Consider the following 25769-nt stretch of genomic DNA (forward strand, 5'->3'; position numbering starts at 1 on the left):
CCTTTTTCTGTTATTATGTTCTTTCTCTTTGGAAAAAAAGTCTTTTATTAGCTCCTTGTCTGCCAATGTACTGCAAATATTTTCTCCCAGTATAATATTATCTTTTGACTTTGTTTATGGCATTGTTTACCATACAGAATTTAACATTTATATGTAGTCAAATTTATCAATCATTTCCTTTATGCATTCTGAGCTTCCTGAGAATATTCAAGTCTTCTTGTAAATTTTCTTCTAACATTTTTATTGTTTTACCTTTTGCATATAGGGATTTAATTTATCTGGAATGTATCTCTGTATGAAGTACGAAGCAGGAATCTAACTTTGTCTTATTCCATATAGCCAATTTTGCTAGCACCATTATTTAATAAACTATCTGTCCCACTAAACTGAAATGTGACTTTGATCAAATGGTAAATTCTCATTTATTCTTGGCTCTACTTCTGGACGCTTTTTCATTCCACTGATCTTCTTATGTCAAGAACATAGTTTTAATTATAAAATTCTCCAACTAGTGTTTTGCAAATCTTTATTAGCAAGTCTCATAAATATATTTTTTGATGTAAGCTCTAGAGTAATTAATTTGTCAAGTTGGAAAAATATATAACAAGAATCTGATTGGGAATGTATTAAATTTATACATTAGTTTGGAATGAGTTGACAATTTTTTGAGACTGTCTTCTAATCCACGATAGCCTACCCTTACTTTACACCCTCAGTAAGTTTTATGCTTTCCTTTACATGTATTCTTCCCACTCTTATTAAATTTATCTTTTAAGAATTTCATAGATTTTGTTGCCATTATAAATAAGATATCTTTCTTTTGCGGTACGCGGGCCTCTCACCGCTGGGGCCCCTCCCGCCGCGGAACACAGGCCCTGGACGCGCAGGCCCAGCGGTCACGGCCCATGGGCCCAGCCTCTCCACAGCACGCAGGATCCCCCCCGGACTGGGGCACGAACTGCGCCCCCCGCATCGGCAGGCAGACCCCCAACCACTGCGCCACCAGGGAAGCCCCTATATTTTAATTTATAACTGATTGTTACTAGTTTGGAGAGAAACTGATTTCTATAGATCTATACTGTACCTAGACAACTTAGTAAATGTCTTACTAATTACGAAAGTTTTAGTAGTCTTTTGGTTTTTTAGGTATACAATTACATCATTTACAAGTAAAGATAAATTCTTCTCCTTATTTTAATATTCATACTTATTTTCTCTTCTTTGTATCAGCCATAACCCCTAAAACAATGTTAACAAATATTAATAATAATGTGCATTCCTGACTTAAAACTGATTTTAATGGACATAAAGTTTTTAATCCTTTAATAGATGCTTGTTGCTGGCTTTTTAGAATTAGCTCCAAAACTAATTACTTTTAAAAAATCAATAAAGTATAACATAATTATGCAAAGTGGTCTTTTATACAGCTGTATAATTTACTTCATCATTTCCCTATTCTTCAAGATTTTATGACTTTCCAGTATTTCAATATTATAAATAACATTATGATGAACATCCTTATACATAAATGGTTTTATATATTTAAGATTATTTCTTCAAGGCAGACTCCTAGAAGTTGAAACCTTGGTTTAAAGGATATAAACATTTTAAGGCTTTTTATATATTTTGCCAAATTATTTCCAAAAGAATTTTTTTCTCCTCTTTTAAAAGCTCCTTTGCTGTTGGTACAATAATGCTTAGTAATACAGAAAACTTGGGAGAAAAAAATACATATTTAAAAGATGAAAAGAGCATAAAACCAAAGACAAACATAAGACGAAAGGCAAAAATCTTTATGAAGTTTCAGAATAACTAAAATCCAAAGAAAGTAGAGGATTCCAAAAAGAACTAAGGCCACGAAATATGATCCTCAGGTTTTATTTAGGGCAAGAAGATGAAGGAAGGAAATACTGACTGAAAGATATTAAAGAGATTAGAAGAGCACCTAGCAACAGTGAGTTGTCTTCCGCTCTGAATATCCTAGGTACTAAGAAAACTTACAAATAAAACACTAGGTTGAATACTTAAATGGACCAACGTCAAACTAGAAAGAGGTTTCTAATGGAATTCCCCAGAGCACCCTCTGATCTAGCCCTATCCTAGGTAACAGTACCATCACTGACTCAGATTAAACTGTAAGAAAACATGATTATCAATTATGCATTCGATATGAAGTAGAAAGGATAGTAAACACATTGTAAAATTTTATCAAGTAAAATTTAACAAAGATTAATGTTAATGCCAAAAAATCAAGTACAAGATGGGAAAGCAGCAGTTTGCACTGAGTATGACATAGGATTTTCACTGACATCAAGCTCAATAAGTTAACTGTGTAATAACAGCCTTTGGCTATACTAACAGAAGCATGAAACTGAGAATGAGGGTGTGAACAATCCCATACTATTCTGAATTGCTTCGGACTACACTTAGAATACTTTGTTCTGTTTTGAACACCATACTTTAATAAAAGGACTATGGAAGAAATGGAATATATTCACAGAAGGTCAGTGAAGATAAGAGAAACTTAAAAAACTATTTCATTAAAAAAATAAAACTAAAGATGTTTTATGTTGGTGATAAGATGTAGGCAACATAATAACAGCTACTACAGAGAATTTGAAAGTCCATCATGTGTAATAAGAATTAGACTTCTATATAGCTCCACACACTAGAAACAGCATCCGTAAAGCAGATATTACAGGGCATATATTTTGAACGTATTTTTTAAACAACTACCCTAAAGATTTAATTTCCAAAATGGTCATTTTGGCAATAGCATTTAAGAAAGAAGATATAATTTTTTTAAAAAACCAACAAACAAAAACTTCATAGTACTCAGAGTTGTCCAGAGGTAGGATGGAATGCCTCAAGAGGAAGTGAGTTCCCTCTCACTAAAGGTGCTCAGGTTTGTTATATGACCAATTGATGGGGGTGTTACAGAGGAGAGTCGAGCATCAGAGATATCTGTATTGAGTCACCTTTCTAGTTCCTTTCAATCCTTGGATATTTTGCTTACAACTTTTTTTTATATCTAATAAAAATAAGGGTGTATTATCTCCCTAAGTAAAGGAATAAGAAGAAAACTACCTTGGATTTTTGTAATTTATACAAGTCTTAAAATTTTTTATTCTCTGCTGTCAAAACTAGAAAGAATTCCTTGCTCTACATATAAATTATTTATATATAAATAATGGCTGTATGTGTATAACTGAGTCACTTTGCTGTACAGCAGAGACTGGCAAAACATTGTAAATCAACTGTACTTCGATTAAAAAAAATAAATTTATATATAAATAAATTATGTGACTGCCAGGAAGGCATACAAACAATAGCAGCATTTCTTTATTTTCTCCACAGCAAGAATGCTTAATTTGACTATTCAAAAAGACAATTGAGAAAAGCAAAAAGAAGGTAAGTCAAATAGACTAAAAACAACAGTATTATAACAAAACACCAGAAGAAATTTTACCTTTAATAGTGTGACAGCCAAAAAGTGATTCAAGCAACACAGAAACTATTTCAAGGGTGAATATATAAAGATCTAACCAGTAGGCTGAGATGGAATGAAAGTCATTGCCTATGTTAAACCTATTTTGTTTATATCAACTAGGTTGATGGGGATTTTCCCATCAAAAGATGTAAAACAGCACTTGGTTCATTTCTGCTTCTCCTATAACTAAAGCAGGAGTCCCAAAATGTGATGTTCCTAGAAGTCCCATGAGGGAAATGCATCCCCAAATTCAACTAAATATTACAAACACAGACTCTAGGGCACCATTAAAGACCCTATTTGTCAACACAGGGCAGAGAAGGAATGAAAAATAGAGCAAGAAATAAAAAGGTAACTACTTTGTTCCCATGACATAATTTACTCACGTCTGATCCGCCATTCACTTAGATTGCTGACATTTTTATCCACTTTAAAATAATACTTACTTCCAAAAACCATATCGACTTCTCTAAAATATAAAAGCACTGCCTTGGGGATACATACCTAGAAGTTGTTTCTGGACCACTTCCAGTACCAGTCTGATCTTGGCAAAAACTTCAGATGGCGATGGATGTTCCAAGTCAGTCATCACAGATTCAAAACGAATGATAGTGATGTTAGGTTGGCTTTCTATCACAGCAAAAAGGGATGGGCAAGATGCCAGAGGCCTAAGGATATACTTCAGCAGCACCTGACCTGAAAGTTTTATGAACACTCATAAAAAATAAATCACTAGAAGACACTTCAAAAAAAAAAAAAAAAAGATCTAAGCAGAAACTAATAAAAAAAAATGTTATTTGAAAAAAAAAAAAAAAAAAAAGATCTTCGAGCCTGACAACTAAAATACATATACCATGACATTACCCAACACCCATTATGCACTGCAGGTTTTCCCACTGAAGTTTACCAGATTGTCTACAGATTTTTATTTAAATTATTCAAAAAATCAAATAAAATAAATACCAGCAGCTACTTTAAAAAAAAAAAAGAAGAAAAGAAAAAAGGAAAGGATCTAAGCCCTTAATGAAAAGTGTAATATTTACACAATTCCACTTGATAAATCATGAGGTCAAACCCTATGATCTATCATCAATATTATTCAGAGAATACTGATAATTTTTCTGTCATTCCTTTAACAATGGACTTCTGAAATTTCATGTAAATGAAACAAAGTATTATGCATTACCAAATGACTTAAGCTTGGTATGTAGCTCCCCAAGAAGAGAAAATGCCAAGAGGAGAGAACTGATGGGTGGCACGGGGGTCTTCTCTTCTTTCTGAGATTGTTCAGTGCATAAATGAAGTTCTGTTTGTAGGCAAGATTCCAAGTTGCTGATATCTAAGAAAAAGGGAAAAAATATCAGCTGTCTCAGCAATACAAGATGTTCCCATTTCTATTCCTGAGAGCCCACCATCTACTAAGAGTCCTAAATATGTGGTTTTACTATAATACACTTCTAATGCAATCAAATATTAATTACTACATACATGTCCTTGGCATCACTTTAAAACAGGAAATTACTTCCTTTGGTATGTTCAAAGAATCAAACTGAGTGCCAAAGTAGGATGATGTGCATACAATAACTGCTTACTAAATATGTGTTGAGAATGGATAAACAACAAGGTCCTACTGTATAGCATAGGGAACTATATTCAATACCCTGTGATAAACCATAATGGAACAGAATATAAAAAAGTATGTATTTATATTTATAACTGAATCACTTTGCTGTACAGCAGAAATTAACACATTGTAAATCAACCATACTTCAGTTAAAAAAAAGAATGTGTTGAATGACAGAATGAAGGCAAAGGATAAAACGTGAGATCCTAGTTTCAATCAAGGCCTCCTATTCTATGTTCCCTCTTATGAAGTAAAGAGAACAGCCTGCCAAACAAGTTTAACAGGGTGTGTTACAACAAAGAATTAACACACCTGCCACCCTCTCTTAATTTTACAGTCTGCTTGGAAATAGACTCTAAAATTTTCTAGATGACTTCCTTGAAAATACCTAATACATACAGGGTGGGGTATGTGTGTGTGAGTGTGTGTATGTGTGTGTGTGCACGCATGCGTGTGTGTACATACATACATATACAATGTATTTGAAGGCCATAGTGGATATGGGAAAGGGAGCAAGGGCAGACTGTGAGGTTTCCCCTGAAACAGACTAAATTTCAAGATTAAATGCTGGAAAATATACCAGGTTTAATGGCATGTCCTTCCCATATACCCTCAGAGGTTTTACTTTGTGTAAACAAGATATCAAAGAGGGCTCACACCCAGAGGTGGGCAGAGGGGCTGAGAGCCAAGTAGTATAAATAAAAGCCAGGGCCAGAGTTATCCTATTTCTTCATCTTGCAAAGCATCCCCCATCTCATGATTTTGTCACCATTCTTCTTCAAGGACTGAAAAAAACTGGGCCAAACTCGTATCCTTTTCCTTAGCAAGAGAGAAAGAATGGTTGAACAGCTTGTTTAAGCTTTCTAGAAAAGATAAACTGTTGGGATTAGAGCTTTGGGGACGGGCACATCCTATGATGCAGTGGAAACTGTGTGGTCTTAAAGTGCTACCACCTCCACCCACAGCCTCACCACCTGGACCCCTCCCAATCATCTTCTCTCTTCTCTGCTCCTTCCCAGTGAAAGGGACAGAAAGGGAAATGCACGGGAAGGAACAAGCATTCTGCTTAACATGAGAACCCAATATAGAATTGGGAGATTAATAAATGAAACCTTCCTCTCTCCCAACATAAAATATTTGGAATATATTCAGAGGCCAAACTGGTTCAGGCAGATTAAGCAAAGCGGTCCACCTGAGGTCAGCAGCACCTTTTGATGGTGGGAACTTCCATACAATCAGCTTCTGCCACTCTTCTCCAAGGTGATAAAGTATGTTCTGTTTCTGTATTGTAAGCTCCATGCTGAGAGATTTCAGTATTTTTAAATCAAAGCATTTTCTGGATTTTAATAACTTCAAGCATATCTGTGCCTGGTAGTGAAATGGAATCATTGTTAACATTTCATCTGGACCCTAGGCAATTAGAATATATTTGTATAATGATAAGGAATACATGCAACACAAAATTTACTTAAAACAAGAATAGTACTGGACTTCTCTGGTGGCACAGTGGTTAAGAATCCGCCTGCCAATGCAGGGTACATGGGTTCGAGCCCTGGTCCGGGAAGATGCCACATGCCGTGGAGAAACTAAGCCCACGTGCTACAACTACTGAGCCTGTGCTCTAGAGCCCGCGTGCCACAACTACTGAAACCCGCGCACCTAGAGCCTGTGCTTCACAGCGAGAGAAGCCACTGCAATGAAAAGTAGCCCCCGCTCGCTGCAACTAGAGAAAGCCCGCGCGCAGCAACAAAGACCCAATACGGCCAATAAGTTAATTAATTAATTTCTAAAAAAAAGAATAGTACTAATTGCTCATGCTTTAGAGAAAGTGTTTAATACCTCTTCTAGACGCTGAGCAGCAGTAACATACTTCTTCTCTGCCAATGCACAATTATATTCCTCAATAGCAGTAGAAAACTGAAAAGATAAGTATAGTTATTAGGTATTTTATTTTATACATCCTACTATTTCAAGTCTGCCTGCTTGTTTATTTTTAAACTATGAAAAAATACCACATAGGGGATACCCATTGAATGATAAGACAATTGGAAAAAAAAATAACTTTCTCACCACCAAAACACTAAAGTTTGATTTGAGTATACTGACCTCGTGTAGCTGTCTAAGTAAACTTAGGACTACTGAGTCTCTTTCCAACTGTTGCTTCAAGTCTGTAAATTCAGCAGTTGATACGTGAAGATCCCGGCGGACCTAAGTCACACACCAAAGACAAGTACTTTTAAGCTATACTATACTTAAGAAATGAAACTTTTACTGTAATCAATAAGCTTTATTAGGTGAATATAATTCATGATGAAATTTAAATGCTGGTTAAGACTGGAATACAAATCACAGAATGCAGTAGGAAGAGACTTTAAGTGGTCCACTTAGCCCAAACCCTTATCCTATGCAGGAATACCCGTTCCCATCAACATAATCTCCTCGTGTCACCATGTATTCTTAGTTTAAGCAGTTACCTTTCATCAAAGAACTCATCCACCTGGATTACTGGTATCCCCACTGCCAAGTGATATTCATTCTTCAGTTGAATAGTTCTAACTAATAGAAAGATTTCTCTACGTTGAGTGAGAATCCACCTCCCATTCTGTCCCACCTTTTCAGGGACTTTGCACTACCAATTATTTCCTCTCTTCTCTATCTTTTACTTCTCTGTAAGTCATTCTCCATTCCAATTATATGCATACCTATTAGAGCATGGCTCCTCCCATCAGATTTAAAATCTCCCCCAACTCTATGACAAAGTATCCTCCACGTTAGCAACCACCCTATTTCTCGGTAGCTACCTGATTTCTCTCCTCCCTCTCACAAACAAGCTTCTTGCAAGAGTGATCCATACTCACTGCCTTTACTTTCTCACCTCTCATTCACTCTATAATTCATGTGATCTGGTTTCTACCCCCACCATTCCACCAAAGCTGGTCCAAAGCAGTTGGTGCCAAAATACCAATCAAATCCTTGCTGCTAAATCCAAAGCATATGTCACCAGTATTACCTTGCATCAGTACACTGCTACTTTCCTTCCCTTAGTTCTATGACACCAATACCTACTCATTTTCCTCCTGGTTCTTTGGCCATTCCTTTTCATCTTCTTTTGGGAGCGAAATTTCCCCTCTGATCACTTCACACACGCTGATATTCCTTTCTCCCTGGCCCTCTCATTACTCTGAACCAACGGTTCTCAAAAAATAAATGTTTTTCTTGACCCCGCCCTGATCCAGGGACGTTTGGCAATGTCTAGAGACATCCGGCGTGCCAAGATCGAGGGCGCTCTACTGGCACCTAGTGAGTAGTAGGCCAGGGTTACTACTGAACACCTTCCAGTGTACCGGATAGGCCCCCACAGCAAAGAACGTCCGGCCCCAAATACCAGCTGTGCCTGTACTGAAAAGCCCTGCTCTCCACGCTCTCTCTGGGCAATCTCATCCACTCCCATAGCTTCAACTTCTAAGTGCAGCTACCTCATGTCCACACCATTTTCCTAACATCCTAATGTGTATATGGATGGTGTGACATGCAAACTATCCTCTAAAATCCATTCTCCCATTCTCCCACAGTAACGGCACAAGGCTATGCAGCTAGACTATATGTACTAGTGCCCTGCACAGTCAGGTGCGACCACGTGTCTAAGATCCCACCAATGGAATATAAGCAGAAGTGATGTGTACCATTTCCAAGTCTTAAGAAAACAGATGTGTCTCCTCTATTCCCTCTATTTGACCTTAACCTGCAGCTATAACTGGACATGGGGAGAGACCAACTTCAACCATGCAAACAACAAAATCCTAGAGCAGTGTTTCTCAAACTATAACACGCATACATACATACTGCTTGGTGAATCTTATTAAAGTGCAGATTCTGATTCAGTAGGTCTGGGATGGGGCCTGAGATCCTCCATGTCTAACAAGCCACCAGGTGTTGCCGATTCCACTGCCCTACAGACCCCCCGGAAGACAATTCTTTAGGAGTCTCTCACATTTCTGCACTATCTTGCAAGTGAAGCAATTGACTGTCTTTTGTTCTGGACTATCTTTTCAAAAATGTTTGTGTAGTAAACAGCTTGAAAAATAGAGATGGCGTTTTCCTCCATAGCAAAATGCCAGCATGCTCACTACCCGTTAGAAAAGGTTCAGGTTCCCTAAGCACAGAAGTTCTCTTCTATCCATACAGCCCACTGCACACTGCCCTGTAGAAACCGGGGCTTGCGGCACTGTGCAAAAACGTTCATCCTCTGGCTACCGCTGTGAGGAATAAACTGTCCTTCACAGTTCTTGACACAGACTACACTACAGTAGCCAGGCCCTGGGTTGTACAATCAGCCTGCTAGCCTAGACACTACGATTGAAAAATATGTGTCTTGTTTGAGCCATTGCATTTCAAGTTTCCGCCTGGCCCCAGCTTTCTTTACAACAGTCTAGCCTCCATCTTCATACAATCCAACTGTGCAGCTCCATTTGTATACCCCACAGGCACCCCATATTTAAACTCAACAAAAACCTTCTCCTCCTCTATATTCTGTTTCAGTGAATGACACATCAGTGACCTAGTTCCCCAGTTATCTTTGACTCCGCAGTCTTTCACCCCCATATCAACAAATCCCAGAGATCCAGTATCTTTTGAAAGTCCCTAGGATTCATCCACTTTTCTCCACTCCCACCGCCATTGACAGTGGAGCAGGTTGCATCCTGTCTTGCCTGATTACTTTAACTGCCTCCTAATGCTTTAAGTGCCTTCTCATTTCCCAGTCTCTTTTCCCTCAAGTCCTTTCTTCAAACTGCAAGCAGAATGGGATTCCTAAAACTCAAATCTGACATCACTCCCCTGCTTAAACTCTTCCATGGCTTCCACAGGGCAATCAAGATAATGTCCTTACTACTTAAACTGATACACACAGTCCTTGCTTACCTTTTTAATGTCATCTCATGTCTCCTCCCACCACACTCTCTAAACATCTGTCCTATGGAATACTTGCAGCTCTCCAAAAGTGACATCTCTCCACTACCTCCATGCCTCTACCATGCTGTCCCCTACGCCTGCCTAAACATTCCTCCTTCACCTTTTGCTTAATTACCTGCCACTTCAGATTTTGGTTTGGACACTACTTCCTACAAAAAGCCATCCTTAGCTACATCTGCTCTCTTGAACTGGATTATTCCAATTTTAGTGTATATCACACTATTTTATTCATCTATAACAGGCATGAGATTCACATTTTGAAATAAAACACTGTCTAGTTCACCAACTACCACAGTATCTGGCACCTTGCAGATGCTCAATAAATATATCAAATATATATAAACAAATATATATATATATATAAACTCAATAAACACCTTTATAATGTCCACCTATTGAATCTAATTCCCCTTCTCTAGCCATAAATTTGAATCTTTCTCCCATATGAAAATACAGGGCTGCAAATACTGAAAGTGTTTTTCATTGAAGCTAAACACCCTGAGTTTCGTCATTGTTCTTCAGATGGTACAGTGGTCAGGCCTGGACCCTCTCATCGAGACCAGTAACCTTTCAAAACGTAACAACCAGAACTGAATAAATTTCACCAGCCATAACCTGGCCAGCAAAAGGTACAAAGAGCCCATTACTCTCTTGTTCCAGACACTTCATTTCTAACAGCACAGTCTAAGATTGCACTGTTGACTCATTTGTCTGACAAATACACTTTGAAAATATTATTTGAACTGCACCAGAGTTGTAGAGTAATGGATTTATTTTTATTAAAACCTCTAACCAGAATGACTGGTAAACTCACTGTTAAATAGATTTTCTAGGTAGTTAGTGGTTTCCCCACTTGTGATTCAAGTTTTTATAGAGAATTTTAAAAAATACATCTGTTCCCTTTCCTTCTTTGGTAACTATCACATAGAGAAGAGACTTGGTGTGTTTCCTTTAGGATCTTGAGAATACCTCAACATCCTGATTTTGGATATCAATGCACCCTGACCGATAATTTAGAAATTGAGGTACAAGACACCTACTTTATTTAAATCTCTAATATCAGCTTGGTTTTTTTCAACTGCTTTTTTTTCCTAGAAGGAAACTGCAAGGGAAAAGTCCTGGTGAGATAATATATGTGAAAAATGTTTTTTAAATTATAAAATGGATATTCCTGTTTCCAGACGGGCTTACTTCTTTGCGATGACAGCACTCTGGCAAACGTGATGAACATTCTTAAAACCTGCCAGACTTTCCATAAGAAGTATAGCAAGCACTAGCCCCACAAAGTGACACAGTACAAGACAGGTAGGGATTCTCTGCATGTCCAGGGAAAGTGGCTTTATGACAGGAAGTAGAGTGGTTGTGATTGGCGATCTGAGCCAATTTTCCAGAAGAAAGCCAAAAGAAAAGATTGTGCTGAAGCTTTAATATGCTGAGGCCAGCTGCAGATATAAGAGAATGCTGGCCATTAAGAGATAAGCATTTTAAAGTAGGAGATGATATGGGAAAAGGCCAAATTATTCACGTCTATGCTTCATCTGTTTTTGTTTTATTATGAAGACAATAAAATCCTGAGATTATTTTTTAATTTATAAAGTGCTATTAAAATGCAAGACATTATTATTATAGCTTAAAATGGTTTTTTTACCATAAAAAAGAAATTGTTTAAAGTATTGTTTGGAAAATATTTGTATTTTAAAACTGGACGTTACCCTAAAATCATCTAATTCAACTTCCATTCACCAATAAGGAAAGTGAGGTCTTTAAAAGTTGTATAAAACTGAATTGTCTTAGAAATCAGGAAGTTGAACTGCCTCCCTACAAACCTACCCTATATAACAAACTATTCTTACCTCACTCTCTATCCTGGATTTCAGCAGGTCAATGTCATCAGATAGTTTATCCACTTGGGTAACCAGGTCCTGTGCACTTTGCATGCTAGGCAGGAATTCACTGTACCTCTTGCTGATCATACTGCATACCTCGCCCTATCATATAGGATGGAAAAATTACAATGAGATGAGTAGGGAACTCTGTTAAAATACATAGCTCACCTTCTATTAGGTATCTTCCAAGTTAGGGCCTTCTTGCCAGCTACCCACACCCGTTCACTTTCCCTCCAAGCCAACGGGTTTCCTCAAAAAAACACATTTCTCCCACCGTTAAGAGTCCCATAACACTACTAGGGTGCAAGAAGACAATGATCACCAAATCCCAACAGTGCCCAAGAGTCGTACAAACACTGAAAAAGAGAAACGAAGAGACAAACATTCTCATTTTGAACTGTATCAGCTCAGACTATAGCCACTATTTAATCACACTTAATAGAAAAAAAGGTAAATGGATAAATTAAACCCATGATCTGTATACCTCAATGGATTTATGAATTTCTATTCTCTTGCTTATAAAATTGTAAGGCCTAATCTTAAAACCCTAAAATTTTTTTTAAGATTTTTCTTTTGATATGGACCATTTTTAAAGTCTTTATTGAATTTGTTACAACACTGCTTCTGTTTTATGTTTTGGTTTTTTGGCCACGAGGCACGTGGGATCTTGGCTCCCCAACCAGGGATCGAACCCGCACCCTCTGCATTGGAAGGCGAAGTCTTGACCACTGGACCGCCAGGGAAGTCCCTTAAAACCCTAAACTGATTTGAGTTCCATTATCTCCTTTAATGCAAACTAATTTAATAAACAAATTATTGAATACTTTGCACTGAATTAGTCAAGGCTTTGAAAGACACAGGAATAAATTATGCTTGCACATAAATAAATTCCTTTTAGGTAGGAAAGACAGTACGCACTTAAGTAATCAGAATACAGAATAGAGAAATGTAATACAGCAACAGAGTTAATGTCCCCCAGGAGCACAACTGGGAACCAGAGCACCTCTGCCTGAGGGAAAATGGGGATATTTTTCATGCAGGGAACTATATTTGAGATGGAACTTGAAAAATGAGTAGAAATACTAATAGGTTAAAGATGGAGAAATGGCAACATAAGTAAAATCTGGGAACTAGGAAAAAAGTGGGCCTGTTTGGAGTATAAAAAGTAATTCTCAACTGTCTGAAGATTCAAGTCAGGGAAAATAAACTAGTGAAAGGAAAGTTAGGTCCAGAACAGGGAGGAGCCTTGACTGCCATATTAAAGCAGCTTAATAGCCTGCCCTCTTTCCATCATATAAAAAGTGATGGGGCTTCCCTGGTGGCGCAGTGGTTGCGAGTCCACCTGCCGATGCAGGGGACGCGGGTTCGTGCCCCGGTCTGGGAGGATCCCACATGCCGCGGAGCGGCTGGGCCCGTGAGCCATGGACGCTGAGCCTGCGTGTCCAGAGCCTGTGCTCCGCAACGGGAGAGGCCACAGCAGTGAGAGGCCCGCGTACCGCAAAAAAAAAAAAAAAAAAAAAAGTGATGAAAAATCCTAAAGCCATATTAAAGAAGAGATGCCAGGGACATGAATACTTAACATTTAGGAAATCATTTTGGTAAAATAAAACCATTTTTGTGCCCTTATGGTACAGTGCCAAACTTGCTCCCTTAAATCCAGACCTACACGGGTACACATCTTTTTATTTTATTTTATTTTTTCAACATCTTTATTGGAGTATAATTGCTTTACAATGGTGTGTTAGTTTCTGCTTTATAACAAAGTGAATCAGTTATACATACACATATGTCCCCATATCTCTTCCCTCTTGTGTCTCCCTCCCTCCCACCCCTTTAGGTGGTCACAAAGCACGGAGCTGATCTCCCTGTGCTATGCGGCTGCTTCCCAACAGCTACATTACTCAGCCATAAAAAGAAACGAAATTGAGGGGTAAAACAGGAATAAAGACACAGACCTACTTGAGAATGGACTTGAGGATATGGGGAGGGGGAAGGGTAAGCTGTGACAAAGCGAAAGAGAGGCATGGACATATATACACTACCAAACGTAAGGTAGGTAGATAGTGGGAAGCAGCAGCATAGCACAGGGAGATCAGCTCGGTGCTTTGTGACCGCCTGGAGGGGTGGGATAGGGAGGGTGGGAGGCGGGGAGACGCAAGAGGGAAGGGATGTGGGAACAGATGTAATGTATGACTGATTCACTTTGTTATAAAGCAGAAACTAATAAAAAAAAAAAGAAACGAAATTGAGCTATTTGTAATGGGGTGGATAGACCTAGAGTCTGTTATACAGCGTGAAGTAAGTCAGAAAGAGAAAGACAAATACCGTATGCTAACACATATATATGGAATTTAAGAAAAAAAATATCATGAAGAACCTAGGGGTAAGACAGGAATAAAGACACTGACCTACTAGGGAATGGCCTCGAGGATATGGGGAGGGGGAAGGGTAAGCTGGGACAAAGTGAGAGAGAGGCATGGACATATATACACTACCGAACGTAAAACAGATAGCTAGTGGGAAGCAGCCGCATAGCACAGGGAGATCAGCTGGGTGCTTTGTGACCACCTAGAGGGGTGGGATAGGGAGTGTGGGAGGGAGGGAGACGCAAGAGGGAAGAGATATGGGAACATATGTGTATGTATAACTGATTCACTTTGCTATAAAGTAGAAACAACACACCATTGTAAAGCAATTATACTCCAATAAAGATGTAAAAAAAATACCTATCTATTTTACATTTGGTAGTGTATATATGTCCATGCCACTCTCTTACTTTGTCCCAGCTAACCCTTCCCCCTCAGGTCCATTCTCTACATCTGTGTCTATTCCTGTCCTGCCCCTAAGTTTGTGAGACCCATATATTTTTTTTAGATTCCATATATATGTGCACATCTTTTTAAATGAAAGCAACAAAGATGTGGGCAAATATAAATGTAGGGTAAAGATAGCAGTACAAAGTGGAAGTGCGTGTGGTTTGTGCCTTTTGTTTTTGTATCAATCTCAAGACAGCGGGGTCCAAAGAAGTGCTATTCACGTGTTTTATAATACTCATCGTAGTCTCAAGGGCCTGGAGGTGGAGAAGAGAGTTTAATAAAATATCGATAGGTTTTAATAACAAAAATTTCAGGGAGGGAGGAGAACGGCACAATCCTCCCAAAGCCATTATATTCATCCACAAATCGGACAGAGGAGGAAATCACACACCGATGAGGGGTGGGCGGGATTACCCTCATTTCTATCCCGCTCCTATAGGGGTGGGCGGGATTACCCTCATTTCTATCCCGCTCCTATGCTCCCTCCCTAGAAACCTCGGGTTTCCAGTCCCACTTCCACTGCTCTGCTGGTCTCCTCAGCCTTCGCCCTCGACCCCCATCCCTCCCCAGCCTAACCCCACTCCCAACGCTGCCCCAGTCACCGCCTCTTCCTCTCCACTGTCCCGCCTCCTCTCTCCGCAGTCCCCAACCCCGGTCTGGGCTTCCCTCTAAGCTCCCTCCTCGGCCCACGTACCTCCCAGCCCTCCCACTCCTCATTCCTCCCACTCGGCTCCCACGCCTGACCGCTGGCATCCACTCTGGCTGCCATGGCTCTCCTCCTCCCTCCGTCCCTTTATAGCCAGCCGCCAGCTGCCCCGGCTTCACCTTGATCTCCTCCACCCGCTGGGTCAGGCGGCTGATCCTAGTGCACAGATCCTCCTTCTCCAGCCTCCCCGAGTGTGCCAGGACTTCCGTCACGAACGAGGCCATCGCTACCACAAGAACCAACCCGGACAGGATCACTCTCTTGTAGCCAGCGCGGCAGCCCCAGTCCCGCCGGAGGCCTTGGCGCGCGGCCTGCCGGGAAACGGAGTCTCGCGGGGCCCAGACCTCCGCTCGAAAAGCGAGGCCCGTACTACAACTCCCAGTAGGCACCGCGGCTATCCTAGCGTGGACTTTTCACGGTGTCCCGTAGTTGGCAAACTGCGGAGACGCGTTTTCTCCTTGCTCATTTTCAAATAGCTTGGCTTTTCCCGTCGGGTTTTCACTAGAAGAAAAATGTTTTCATTTAATAACCAGTCACAACTGAACTTTTCTCAGCTTCAAAACGCTTACCTGTGAAATTTATCTAGCCTGAAGACCCAAGGAGCCTATCTTGATCTTTTTTCGTTAAATATTCATTCTCATGGGCCTCAGTGGCCATCAGAGTTTATATGAATGGTGCCCTCTGCAGTTGTGCAAGGAAGTGGAATCACCTCATTATAAATAAAAGTATGCTCATAATTGCACTCCTTTTATATATAGTATATATATATATATACATATATAACATCTATTAAATATATTATACGTTAATATTATTTATATTACCTAGGTATAAATAACATTAGTACTGTATGGACTGGAACATGATACTTAGCACTTTCTATCAGAGATTACAAATCAATTTTATCAAAACTTTAAAGACATTGTTTCATTATTTAAATGTGTTACATACATACTATAAGATATATGTATGTATGTATACATATATGCATATAAATGTGTTACATACTAAAAGATTTTCACAATATACTCTGTACAGTATTAAAAAATAAATAGATATAGGTACATATATAGAGGTAAAGGTAAAGGAAGTACACCAAGTTAACTCTCTTAGTGGTGAATTTATGGTATTTATTCTCTTCTCTTCCCTGTTTTTTCTGTTTTTCTACAATAAACATGTAGTGCCTTGATTAAAATGCTTTTTAAATTTTTTTAAAGGTACCTTGTGAGGGTGGACCCCCAAGTAGATGCTGACACTAAGGTCCCTGTCAATTTTAAGTGCCTGTGGAACAATCTGCTTATCCTAGTGATGCAGGGGCAGCTTCCTGTGACATGAGCAAAGGGGGTTGAGACGGGAAGCCATAACATCTTGGGAATCGCCTCTCCCTAGAAAACCAACCAAACTTCTGTTTGGTAGACCTGTCAGCCTCTCTTTGAATTCTAAACGCTACTAATAATAAATGCCCAGTGAGAAAGAAGGACCTGCAAATGAAATTCCTGAAAATTTGTATCACATATTTATTGAGCAACTATTATATGACGGACACTGTGCTAGGCTGGGAATCCAAAATATGTGAATAAATAATCTCAGGAAAATATGATCATTACTATGTTCGAGGTAGACGAGGGATTGATCCAGATGTGGTAGGACCTAAATTTTATACAGTTGCCAGGAGGGGGAGGACTCTTTAAGGAAAAGAATATAAAATAACAAATACAAAATTAAGTGCAGGGCTTGGAAGGGGTCTGTGCAAGTAACAGGCCTGGAAGCTTAATCCACCTCTAAGGAGGTACAAAGGGCAGAGGAAATATTGGGGGAGGAGCACCCAGTCTCTGATTGAATCAGGGAGGTTCCACAGTAATAAGGAAGCTGAACTAAGAATGGAAGGAGGTGTCAGGTTGAGGTTCTGGAATCTTCCTCCAGGAAACTAAGCCATGAATACCCACAAACACAACTGCAGAAGCTCTACCTCTCCCTGAGCACTGGATAAGCTAAGGACTATCCCTCAAGTTTCCAGGAAGAGACAGGGGAGAGCCATACTTAGGAAGGAGAAAAAAGAGCATAGGGAATGGAGTAGGATTGCTACACACAGACAGACAATGCATGCAGGCATGAATGAACACTTGAGTAAATAAAAAGAAATTAACAGCTCTTGGATTAGAAGAATTAATATTGTTAAAATGGCCATACTACCCAAAGCAATCCACAGATTTAATGAGATCCCTATCCAATTACCCACGAAATTTTTCACAGAACTAGAACAAATAATGCTAAAGTTTATATGGAACCACAGAAGGCCCAGAATTGCCAAAGCAATCCTGAGGAAAAAGAACAAAGCTGGAGGCAAAACCCTCCCAGACTTCAGACAATACTACAAAGCTACAGTAATCAAAACAGCATGGTACTGGCACAAAAAGAGACATATGGATCAATGGAACAGAATAGAGAGCCGAGAAATAAACCCACTCACCTATACGGTCAACTAATCTTTTACAAAGAAGGCAGGAATATATAATGGAGAAAAAAAGTCTCTTCAGCAAGTGGTATTGGGAAAGCTGGACAGCCACATGTAAACCAATGCAGTTAGAACACTCCCTCATACCATATAAAAAATAAACTCAAAATGGCTTAAAGACTTAAATATGAGACATGATGCCATAAAACTCACAGAAGAGAACATAGGCAAAACATTCTCTGACATAAATCATAGCAATATTTCCTTAGGTCAGTCTCCCAAGGCAGTAGAAATAAAAGCAAAAAGAAACAAATGGGACCTAATCAAACTTACAATTTTTGCACAGCAAAGTAAACCATAAACAAAATGAAAAGACAACATACAGACTCAGAGAAAATATTTGCAAACAATGCAACCAACAAGGGCTTAATTTCCAAAGTACACAAACAGCTCATAAACTCAATAACAAAGCAAAACAAAAAAACCCAATCAAAACATGGGCAGAAGACCTAAATAGACATTTCTCCAAAGAAGACATACAGATGGCCAGAAAGCACATCAAAAGATGCTCAGCAACGCAAATTATTAGAGAAATGCAAATCAAAACTACAATGAGGTGTCACCTCACACTGGTCAGAATGACCATCATCAAAAAGTCTACAAATAACAAATGCTGGAGAGGATGTGGAGAAAAGGGAACCCTCCTTTACATTGGTGGGAATGTAAATTGGTCCAGCCACAATGGAGAACAGTATGGAGGTTCCTTAAAAAACTAAAACTGGAGTTACCATATGATCCAGCAATCCCACTCCTAGGCATATATCTGGAGAAAACACTAATATATTCGAAAAGATATATGCACTCCAATGTTCGCAGCAGCACTATTTACAATAGTCAAGACATAGAAGCAACCTAAATGCCCACTGATAGATGAACGGATAAAGAAGATGTGGTGTATATATATATATATATATATATATATATATATATATATACACACACACACACACACACACACACACACACACACACACACACAGTGGGATAAAAAGCCATAAAAAGGAATGCAATAACGCCTTTTGCAGCAACGTGGATGGACCTAGAGATTATCATACTGAGTGAAGTCAGACAGAGAAAGACAAATATCATATGATATCAATTATATGTGGAATCTAAAAAAATGTTACAAATGAACTTATTTACAAGACAGAAACAAACTCACAGACATAGAAAACAAACTTATGGTTACCAAAGGGGAAAGCTATGGAGGGAAAAATTAGGAGTTTGGGTTTAGCAGATACAAACTGTGTATAAAACAGATAAACAACAAGGACCTACTGTATAGCACAGGGAACTATATTCAATATCTTGTAACAAACTATAATGGAAAAGAATTAATATATATATTTCTATATATAAATATAGGTAGATAGACAGGTAGATATAAACCTGAATCACTTTGCTGTACACCAGAAACTAACACAACATTGTAAATCAAGTACACTTCAATAAAAAATAAATTAAAAAATTTAAAAAGAAATTAACAAATGAATAGGTTCTGTTTTCCCTCACTAATCTGACCTCCTTCATATTTCACGCTTATCGTGGTTTGTATCTCTCCTGACTCACAGATTTTCATAAATCACTAAGAAAGGGCTCTGAAGAAAAGCTGAAGAAATAAGGGACAATGTCTGAAAGGATTCCTCCTGACCAATCATGTCTCACACACATGTGGCATGCCTGGATTCAGGAAGCTAAGTAACAAACACAAATCTGGATGGTTACAGTACAAGCAGACACTTTCCAGAGATGCATAATATTTTGCCATCGTTTTGATTAGAACACGTGCTTGTTATAAAAGCAGCAGAAGGAGCCTACAATATAAAAGAGCATCCCATTTGCTTCAAGATAGGATTAAGGGAGGGAGGGGGAGTGGTGGATGCAGGTATGGGTGAAAACAGATTGGTATGAGTGGGTAATTTCTGAAGCTGGGTGATAGTACATCAGATTTCTTTATACCATTTGCTCTACTTTCGTATGTGTTTGAAATTTTCTGTAATAAAACATGAAAATAAAAAAGACATTCCAGAAGTTTCTGCTCACCTCCCTCCACCTCTACAAGACTGATAAGCTAATCAGGCTGCTTAGGTGTTGAGACGTCATTTGGGTAATGTCAAGATACTGCTTTTTCAGACGCTTCCTCCTTGCTGACTATCCCATGCCCCTTTTTCACATCGTAGTGTACCACAGGGCAATCAGTAGGTTAAAATATGTACAGGAGAATACATCGGTCAACATCTATGTCTTCAATATAATAAATCCCAATTTTCTTCCGTATTTTGCCATAAAGAGGAGCCCACGCCTGCATGCTGTGTCACCAGTGGGCAGGCGCAGCGCAGGAGGCATCTCTGTTGTGGTGCTGGAGACAAGAATAGGAAATGTCACAGTCCGAACCACCTGGCTCAGGAGTTGGATCTGTTGCTTGCCAGCTGGGGCACCTGGGCAAGTTACCTAACATGTATCTCACAGCAGTGGTGTGAAAATTAAATAAGGATAAAGAATCTAGCCAATTTACATTCCCACCAACAGTGCAAGAGTGTTCTCTTTTCTCCACACCCTCTCCAGCATTTATTGTTTCTAGATTTTTTGATGATGGCCTTCTGACCAGTGTGAGATGATATCTCATTGTAGTTTTGACTTGCATTTCTCTAATGATTAATGATGTTGAGCATTCTTTCATGTGTTTGTTGGCAATCTGTATATCTTCTTTGGAGAAATGTCTATTTAGGTCTTCTGCCAATTTTTGGATTGGGCTGTTTGTTTTTTTTCTATTGAGCTGCATGAGCTGCTTGTAAATGGAGAACAGTATGGAGGTTCCTTAAAAAACTAAAAATAGAATTACCATACGACCCAGCAATCCCACTACTGGGCATATACCCTGAGAAAACCATAATTCAAGAAGAGTCATGTACCACAATGTTCATTGCAGCTCTATTTACAATAGCCAGGACATGGAAGCAACCTAAGTGTCCATCATCAGATGAATGGATAAAGAAGATGTGGCACATATATACAATGGAATATTACTCAGCCATAAAAAGAAACGAAATTGAGTTATTTGTAGTGAGGTGGATGGACCTAGAGTCTGTCATACAGAGTGTAGTAAGTCAGAAAGAGAAAAACAAATACCGTATGCTAACACATATATATGGACTCTAAGAAAAAGAAAAAAGGTCATGAAGAACCTAGGGGTAAGATGGAAATAAAGACACAGACCTAGTAGAGAATGGACCCGAGGATATGGGGAGGGGGAAGGGTAAGCTGTGACGAAGTGAGAGAGTGGCATGGACATATATACACTACCAAACGTAAAATAGATAGCTAGTGGGAAGCAGCCGCATAGCACAGGGAGATCAGCTCAGTGCTCTGTGACCACCTAGAGGGGTGGGATAGGGAGGGTGGGAGGGAGGGAGATGCAAGAGGGAAGAGATATGGGAACATATGTATATGTATAACTGATTCACTTTGTCATAAAGCAGAAACTAACACACCATTGTAAAGCAATTATACTCCAATAAAGATGTTAAAAAAAAAAGAATCTAGCCAAAAGTCTGGTATTTAGCCTCACTCAGTAAACGCAAATTATTGCCTTTCCTGTCGGAACCTGCCTCTTGGCAGCAGCAACAAATAGGAATGGAAGCTGGTGTGACTACCATCTATTTATAGCTGCTGTCCCAGCAGCAGCAGGGGACTGGCGAGGAAGGGCTTTCCCTTCTGGTATATTCTGGGTCTGGATAGGTTCCTTGGATTTGGGAATTTTTTTCTTCTGGTTACAAAAATACTAAATGATAAATTTGTAAAAATGTATAAAATACACAGGCAAGCACAAATAAGAAAATAAGAATTATCTATAATCCTTCCAGTAGGATAACCATGGTTAACATTTTGTGGTATATGATACATACATACATACACACACATAGATACAGATATATGTGCTTTTTTTGTGAAAGTGAAACTGCATTCTATATACTCTATATACTGTTTGGTCACTGCTTTTCTCACTTAACGTATCAAAAGCATTTTTCATGTCATTAAAATTTCTTCTACATCAATTTAAAACAGCTGCCTAAATTGTACATAATAATATACAATTATTAACACTAGTTCAATGGATATTTTCATAAATATTGGTATATATTCACAGTAAATTAAGGTAAGTTCTTGGATGTAGGGTGCTGGGTCAAAGTATGCAGATATTTAAAAGTGTAAAACCTGAAGTCATGTTACCCTCCAGGAAGATTACATCAATGTATGTTCCCAGAACATCATTCTGTCTTCTCGGAACTGGGGAGTGATTTAAGTGTATGAATTCACTCATCAAATATGTATTGATGGCTTACTGTCTGGCTTTTTTGCCTCTCATGGGATCCTCCCCCAGGATCCACACCCACATCCAATCTTGGGCACACCCCCTAAACCCAAACTTTGCCAAGTTCCTGGCACCTGCCTCAGCTGCTGAGTAGACTCCACTCAGCCCCGCAAAGGTCCTGCCTGCTGATCAGTCACCAAGCCGCCTGTCCTCCTTTTCTTTCTGCCTTTGCTTTGTGGTGGGAGCAACCACGGCCTGGAGTTTCCGAGGGAAAGCCCAGCTTGGGGGACTGCTCCTCTCTCTGCTTGGCTGGGTCTGTTCATGTGTCATCACCATCCTGCCTCAATGGAAAACTCTCAATCTGGAGCTGAACGGAATGGAGACCTGGATCATAGGACTTTGGGAGGTCTGCATAGATCAGGAGGAAGTTGCCACTGTGTGTAAGACCTTTGAGTCCTTCTCGTCTCTGCGCCTGGAGCTCCAGGCATCCTGCATCCTCATGGTAGCCTCCCATGGGCTGGGACTACTGGGGCTTCTGCTCTCTGGTTTTGGGGCCCAATGCTTCCAGTTTCACAGGATCAGATGGGTATTTCAGAGGTGGCTTTGCCTTCTGGGAGGGACTTTGGAGGCATCAGCTTTGGCCACTCCCCTCTTTCCAGTCTCCTGGGTGGCCTGTGCCACAATCCAAGACTTCTGGGATGATAGCGTCCATGAGATTGTGCCTTGGTGGGAGTTTGGAGATGCTCTCTACCTGGGCTGGGCTGCTGGTGTTTTCCTGGCCCTTGGTGGGTTACTCCTCATCTCCTCGGTCTGCCTAGGAAAAGAAGATGTGCTCTCTGTCCAGATGGCTGTCCCTACAGCAGCCCCACCATCCTGTGCTCCAGCAGAGGAGTCCAATTGCTCGTTCCACCTAATGCCAAGACCTAGGATCCTGTTCATCTAGGACAAGCTTTGCCAAGATATCTATGGAACAGAGGAATGTCAGGAGAATCCTCTCTCTTCCTTATCCTCCATCACTCTATATTTGCTTGCTTCATTTTAGAGGTGGTAGTCACTGTCTCATTTGTTCAAGAATTTGACTATCTTGGTGATATGGTGATCCTAATTTCAGAATGAAAAATCAAGGCACAGTTTCTAAAGACATGTTTATCTGATTTAGATTTTATTTACATAAAATGCTTTTAAACTCATAACATTAATTATATACTTGATTCTTTTATTACTAGGGAAAACATATTACAAAATAGCATTCAACCTAGAAACCCTAGTCTACTGGATATGAAGGTAGAAAAGCTAAAGATATGCCTTTGCAAATGCAAATGAATTATTGGCCTATAATATCACCTCAGGACAGGGACCCTCCTTGGGTTCATTTTCAGTCTCGGGTGCACAATTTGAAAGGGAGCTTCACCATATATCAGTCCTTGTGGCTGTACCCAAGGACTGCCCAATGTGGGCATACGTGTGGAGAGAATTATCAGCTCCTCGGAAATGTCTTTTACCATATGCAAAATCACATTATAAATCCCTTAAATTTTAACCTAAATGTCAGCAGACCTACCTAGGCTGTGGCAACCAGTAAAGTCCCTTTCACAACAATGACCCAAGTTCCTTTGCTTCCTGACCGCCTGGCCCAGGTCTTCCTCAGGCGTTTCTGCAAGTCCTCAAGGAGGAGCCTCCCACTTGCTCATAAACCTGCTCATCAGCTGAAACTACCCTGCGTGTCCACCCTGATCCTCTAGCTACCATCTGCCTCCCACTGCCTTCATCAGTTGAGAGTCACCACTGACCCCATCGACAATTCCCACAGGAGAACAACTAAGGGTGATGGTTCCCAGTGTCCCCAGATATGTCCCTTTTCCAAGTTCAGAGGCACCTTTTGCTCGCAGAACTGAGGAGCTCCCCCGCCCCGCACGCTGGTACTGTGCTTTACCTTGAGGCTGTACTGCTTGTGCTCAGATGCCTCTCCTTCTCAATTAAATAACATCGGCATAGCCCTGGCATCTTGAGGTAGCCACCACAGAATACGCACGCACCAACACAAGAATAAACAAGTCTGCTGGCATAGCCCAGACCAGTTCCCTTCTTTTTTTTCCTGAGGAAATGAGTCTGCTCAGGTGCAACTTCGTCTTCAGCACCTGACTCAGCCATCTTCTCACCCAGAAGAGCATCCTCTAGGAGTCACAGTTTCTCCAGAAAGCTCCTTTCCCAGTATGTCCTTTTGTATATGTCCACTTGACATACACAAATCCAAATGACTCTTGGGTAAATAAATTTTTGAGTATAAAAGAGCAGTTTGCATCTAATTTGTTCCAATGCCCATTTTATCAACTACCCCTTCTTGATTATGTTTCAAGGATCTTTAGGCCAAGTTTCAATCAGGGGTGAAGCTCAAATTTCCAAGAGTTATCCTTGGATCCCATAGGACCTACAAGAAGGACTCATTTTGTTATTCATCCATCTGGCCATTTATTTACTCTTTGAACAAATATTTATTGAGCACCTACCACGTGCTAGGCATTGTGCTAGCAACCAGGAATAAAACGGTAGGACAAAATGTATCCCTGCCCCACATATAGGCAATTAGGGGAGACAAATATTAATGGGAAATCACATCAATGCAAATTGTGGTTGGGACAAACTTTACAAATCTGGAAAGGTACATGGTTCTATAAGATCATGCAATAGGAACAATTTAACCTAGTCAGGTTAAATGAGCGGGTACCCTAAGGAAATGATAACTGCCTACAAGCTAAAGGATGGATAGCAATTCTAGATAGAGCGAGAAAAAAGTAAAAGACAAGGCTGGTGAAGTAGGAAGGAGCATGTTGTCTCTGTTCTCAGAACCAAGGGAAGCCAAGCATGAGGCCAGGAACAGGAGCTCAGCTGACCGAAACAGTAGCCTGCTCCGCCTTTCCTAACACCTTGCCCCTGGGCCGTATCCCTACCACACAGTGGTGCAGGGTTTAAGAGATGACAACGCACTTTCACATATCTTGTGTTTTATTTACTGTTATATTGAGGGTTTTTTTTTTTTTTTTTTTGAGATTGGGAGAACAGATATTTGTTTTGCTAATGAGAAAATGAAGAATTTAGGCAACATGCCCACGGTGATTAATTAGCTGGCTGAGACTTGAATCCAAGGCTTGGATGCCATCGCAGGCTTTTGTCACCCACCCCATCCTGTTGCTTCATGGGGATGGGTGGCTGAGACAATCCACCAGACCAAAGGAAAAACTAGCACCCCAGCAGAAGAAAAAACCAAAGACCTAAAAAAAATCTTGGTGCTCTGTGCGTTTGTTCAGGTCTAAACGGGATCTTTGTTGCCAGGTGGCTCACCTGGTCCTGCTGCTGACCTGCAGCCCTCATCCTAATCCCACGTGTGCAGGTGCTGATGGTATTTTTCATCAGCATGTGATTATGGCTTCCTCTGCAAAGAAACTGGACAC

At 39.9% G+C, this 25769-nt stretch overlaps 2 protein-coding genes and 1 pseudogene across 2 annotated transcripts in view; 2 read left to right on the forward strand and 1 right to left on the reverse strand.

The window, feature by feature from the left end:
* Positions 1-15792, reverse strand: part of ZW10 (zw10 kinetochore protein) — a 32447-nt gene extending 16655 nt beyond the window's left edge. The window contains exons 1-7 of the mRNA XM_060104776.1: positions 15613-15792; positions 11939-12073; positions 7221-7322; positions 6954-7031; positions 6323-6482; positions 4677-4829; positions 3995-4186 (exon numbers count right to left, since the gene is read on the reverse strand). Of these exons, the coding sequence (XP_059960759.1) occupies positions 3995-4186; positions 4677-4829; positions 6323-6482; positions 6954-7031; positions 7221-7322; positions 11939-12073; positions 15613-15717 (925 nt within the window). The 5' untranslated portion in view covers positions 15718-15792. The remainder of the gene's footprint in view (positions 1-3994; positions 4187-4676; positions 4830-6322; positions 6483-6953; positions 7032-7220; positions 7323-11938; positions 12074-15612) is intronic.
* LOC132493241 (large ribosomal subunit protein eL42-like) lies at positions 11309-11643 on the forward strand (annotated as a pseudogene).
* A 4326-nt stretch (positions 15793-20118) lies between the features above and the next one.
* Positions 20119-23263, forward strand: CLDN25 (claudin 25). The gene is made up of 2 exons (XM_060105252.1): positions 20119-20206; positions 22566-23263. The coding sequence occupies exons 1-2, from the start codon at positions 20119-20121 to the stop codon at positions 23261-23263; spliced, it is 786 nt and encodes a 261-aa protein (XP_059961235.1).
* Positions 23264-25769: the final 2506 nt, after the last annotated feature.

This window comes from Mesoplodon densirostris, chromosome 7, assembly GCF_025265405.1.
Source record: "Mesoplodon densirostris isolate mMesDen1 chromosome 7, mMesDen1 primary haplotype, whole genome shotgun sequence".
Taxonomy (NCBI): Eukaryota; Metazoa; Chordata; class Mammalia; order Artiodactyla; family Ziphiidae; genus Mesoplodon; species Mesoplodon densirostris.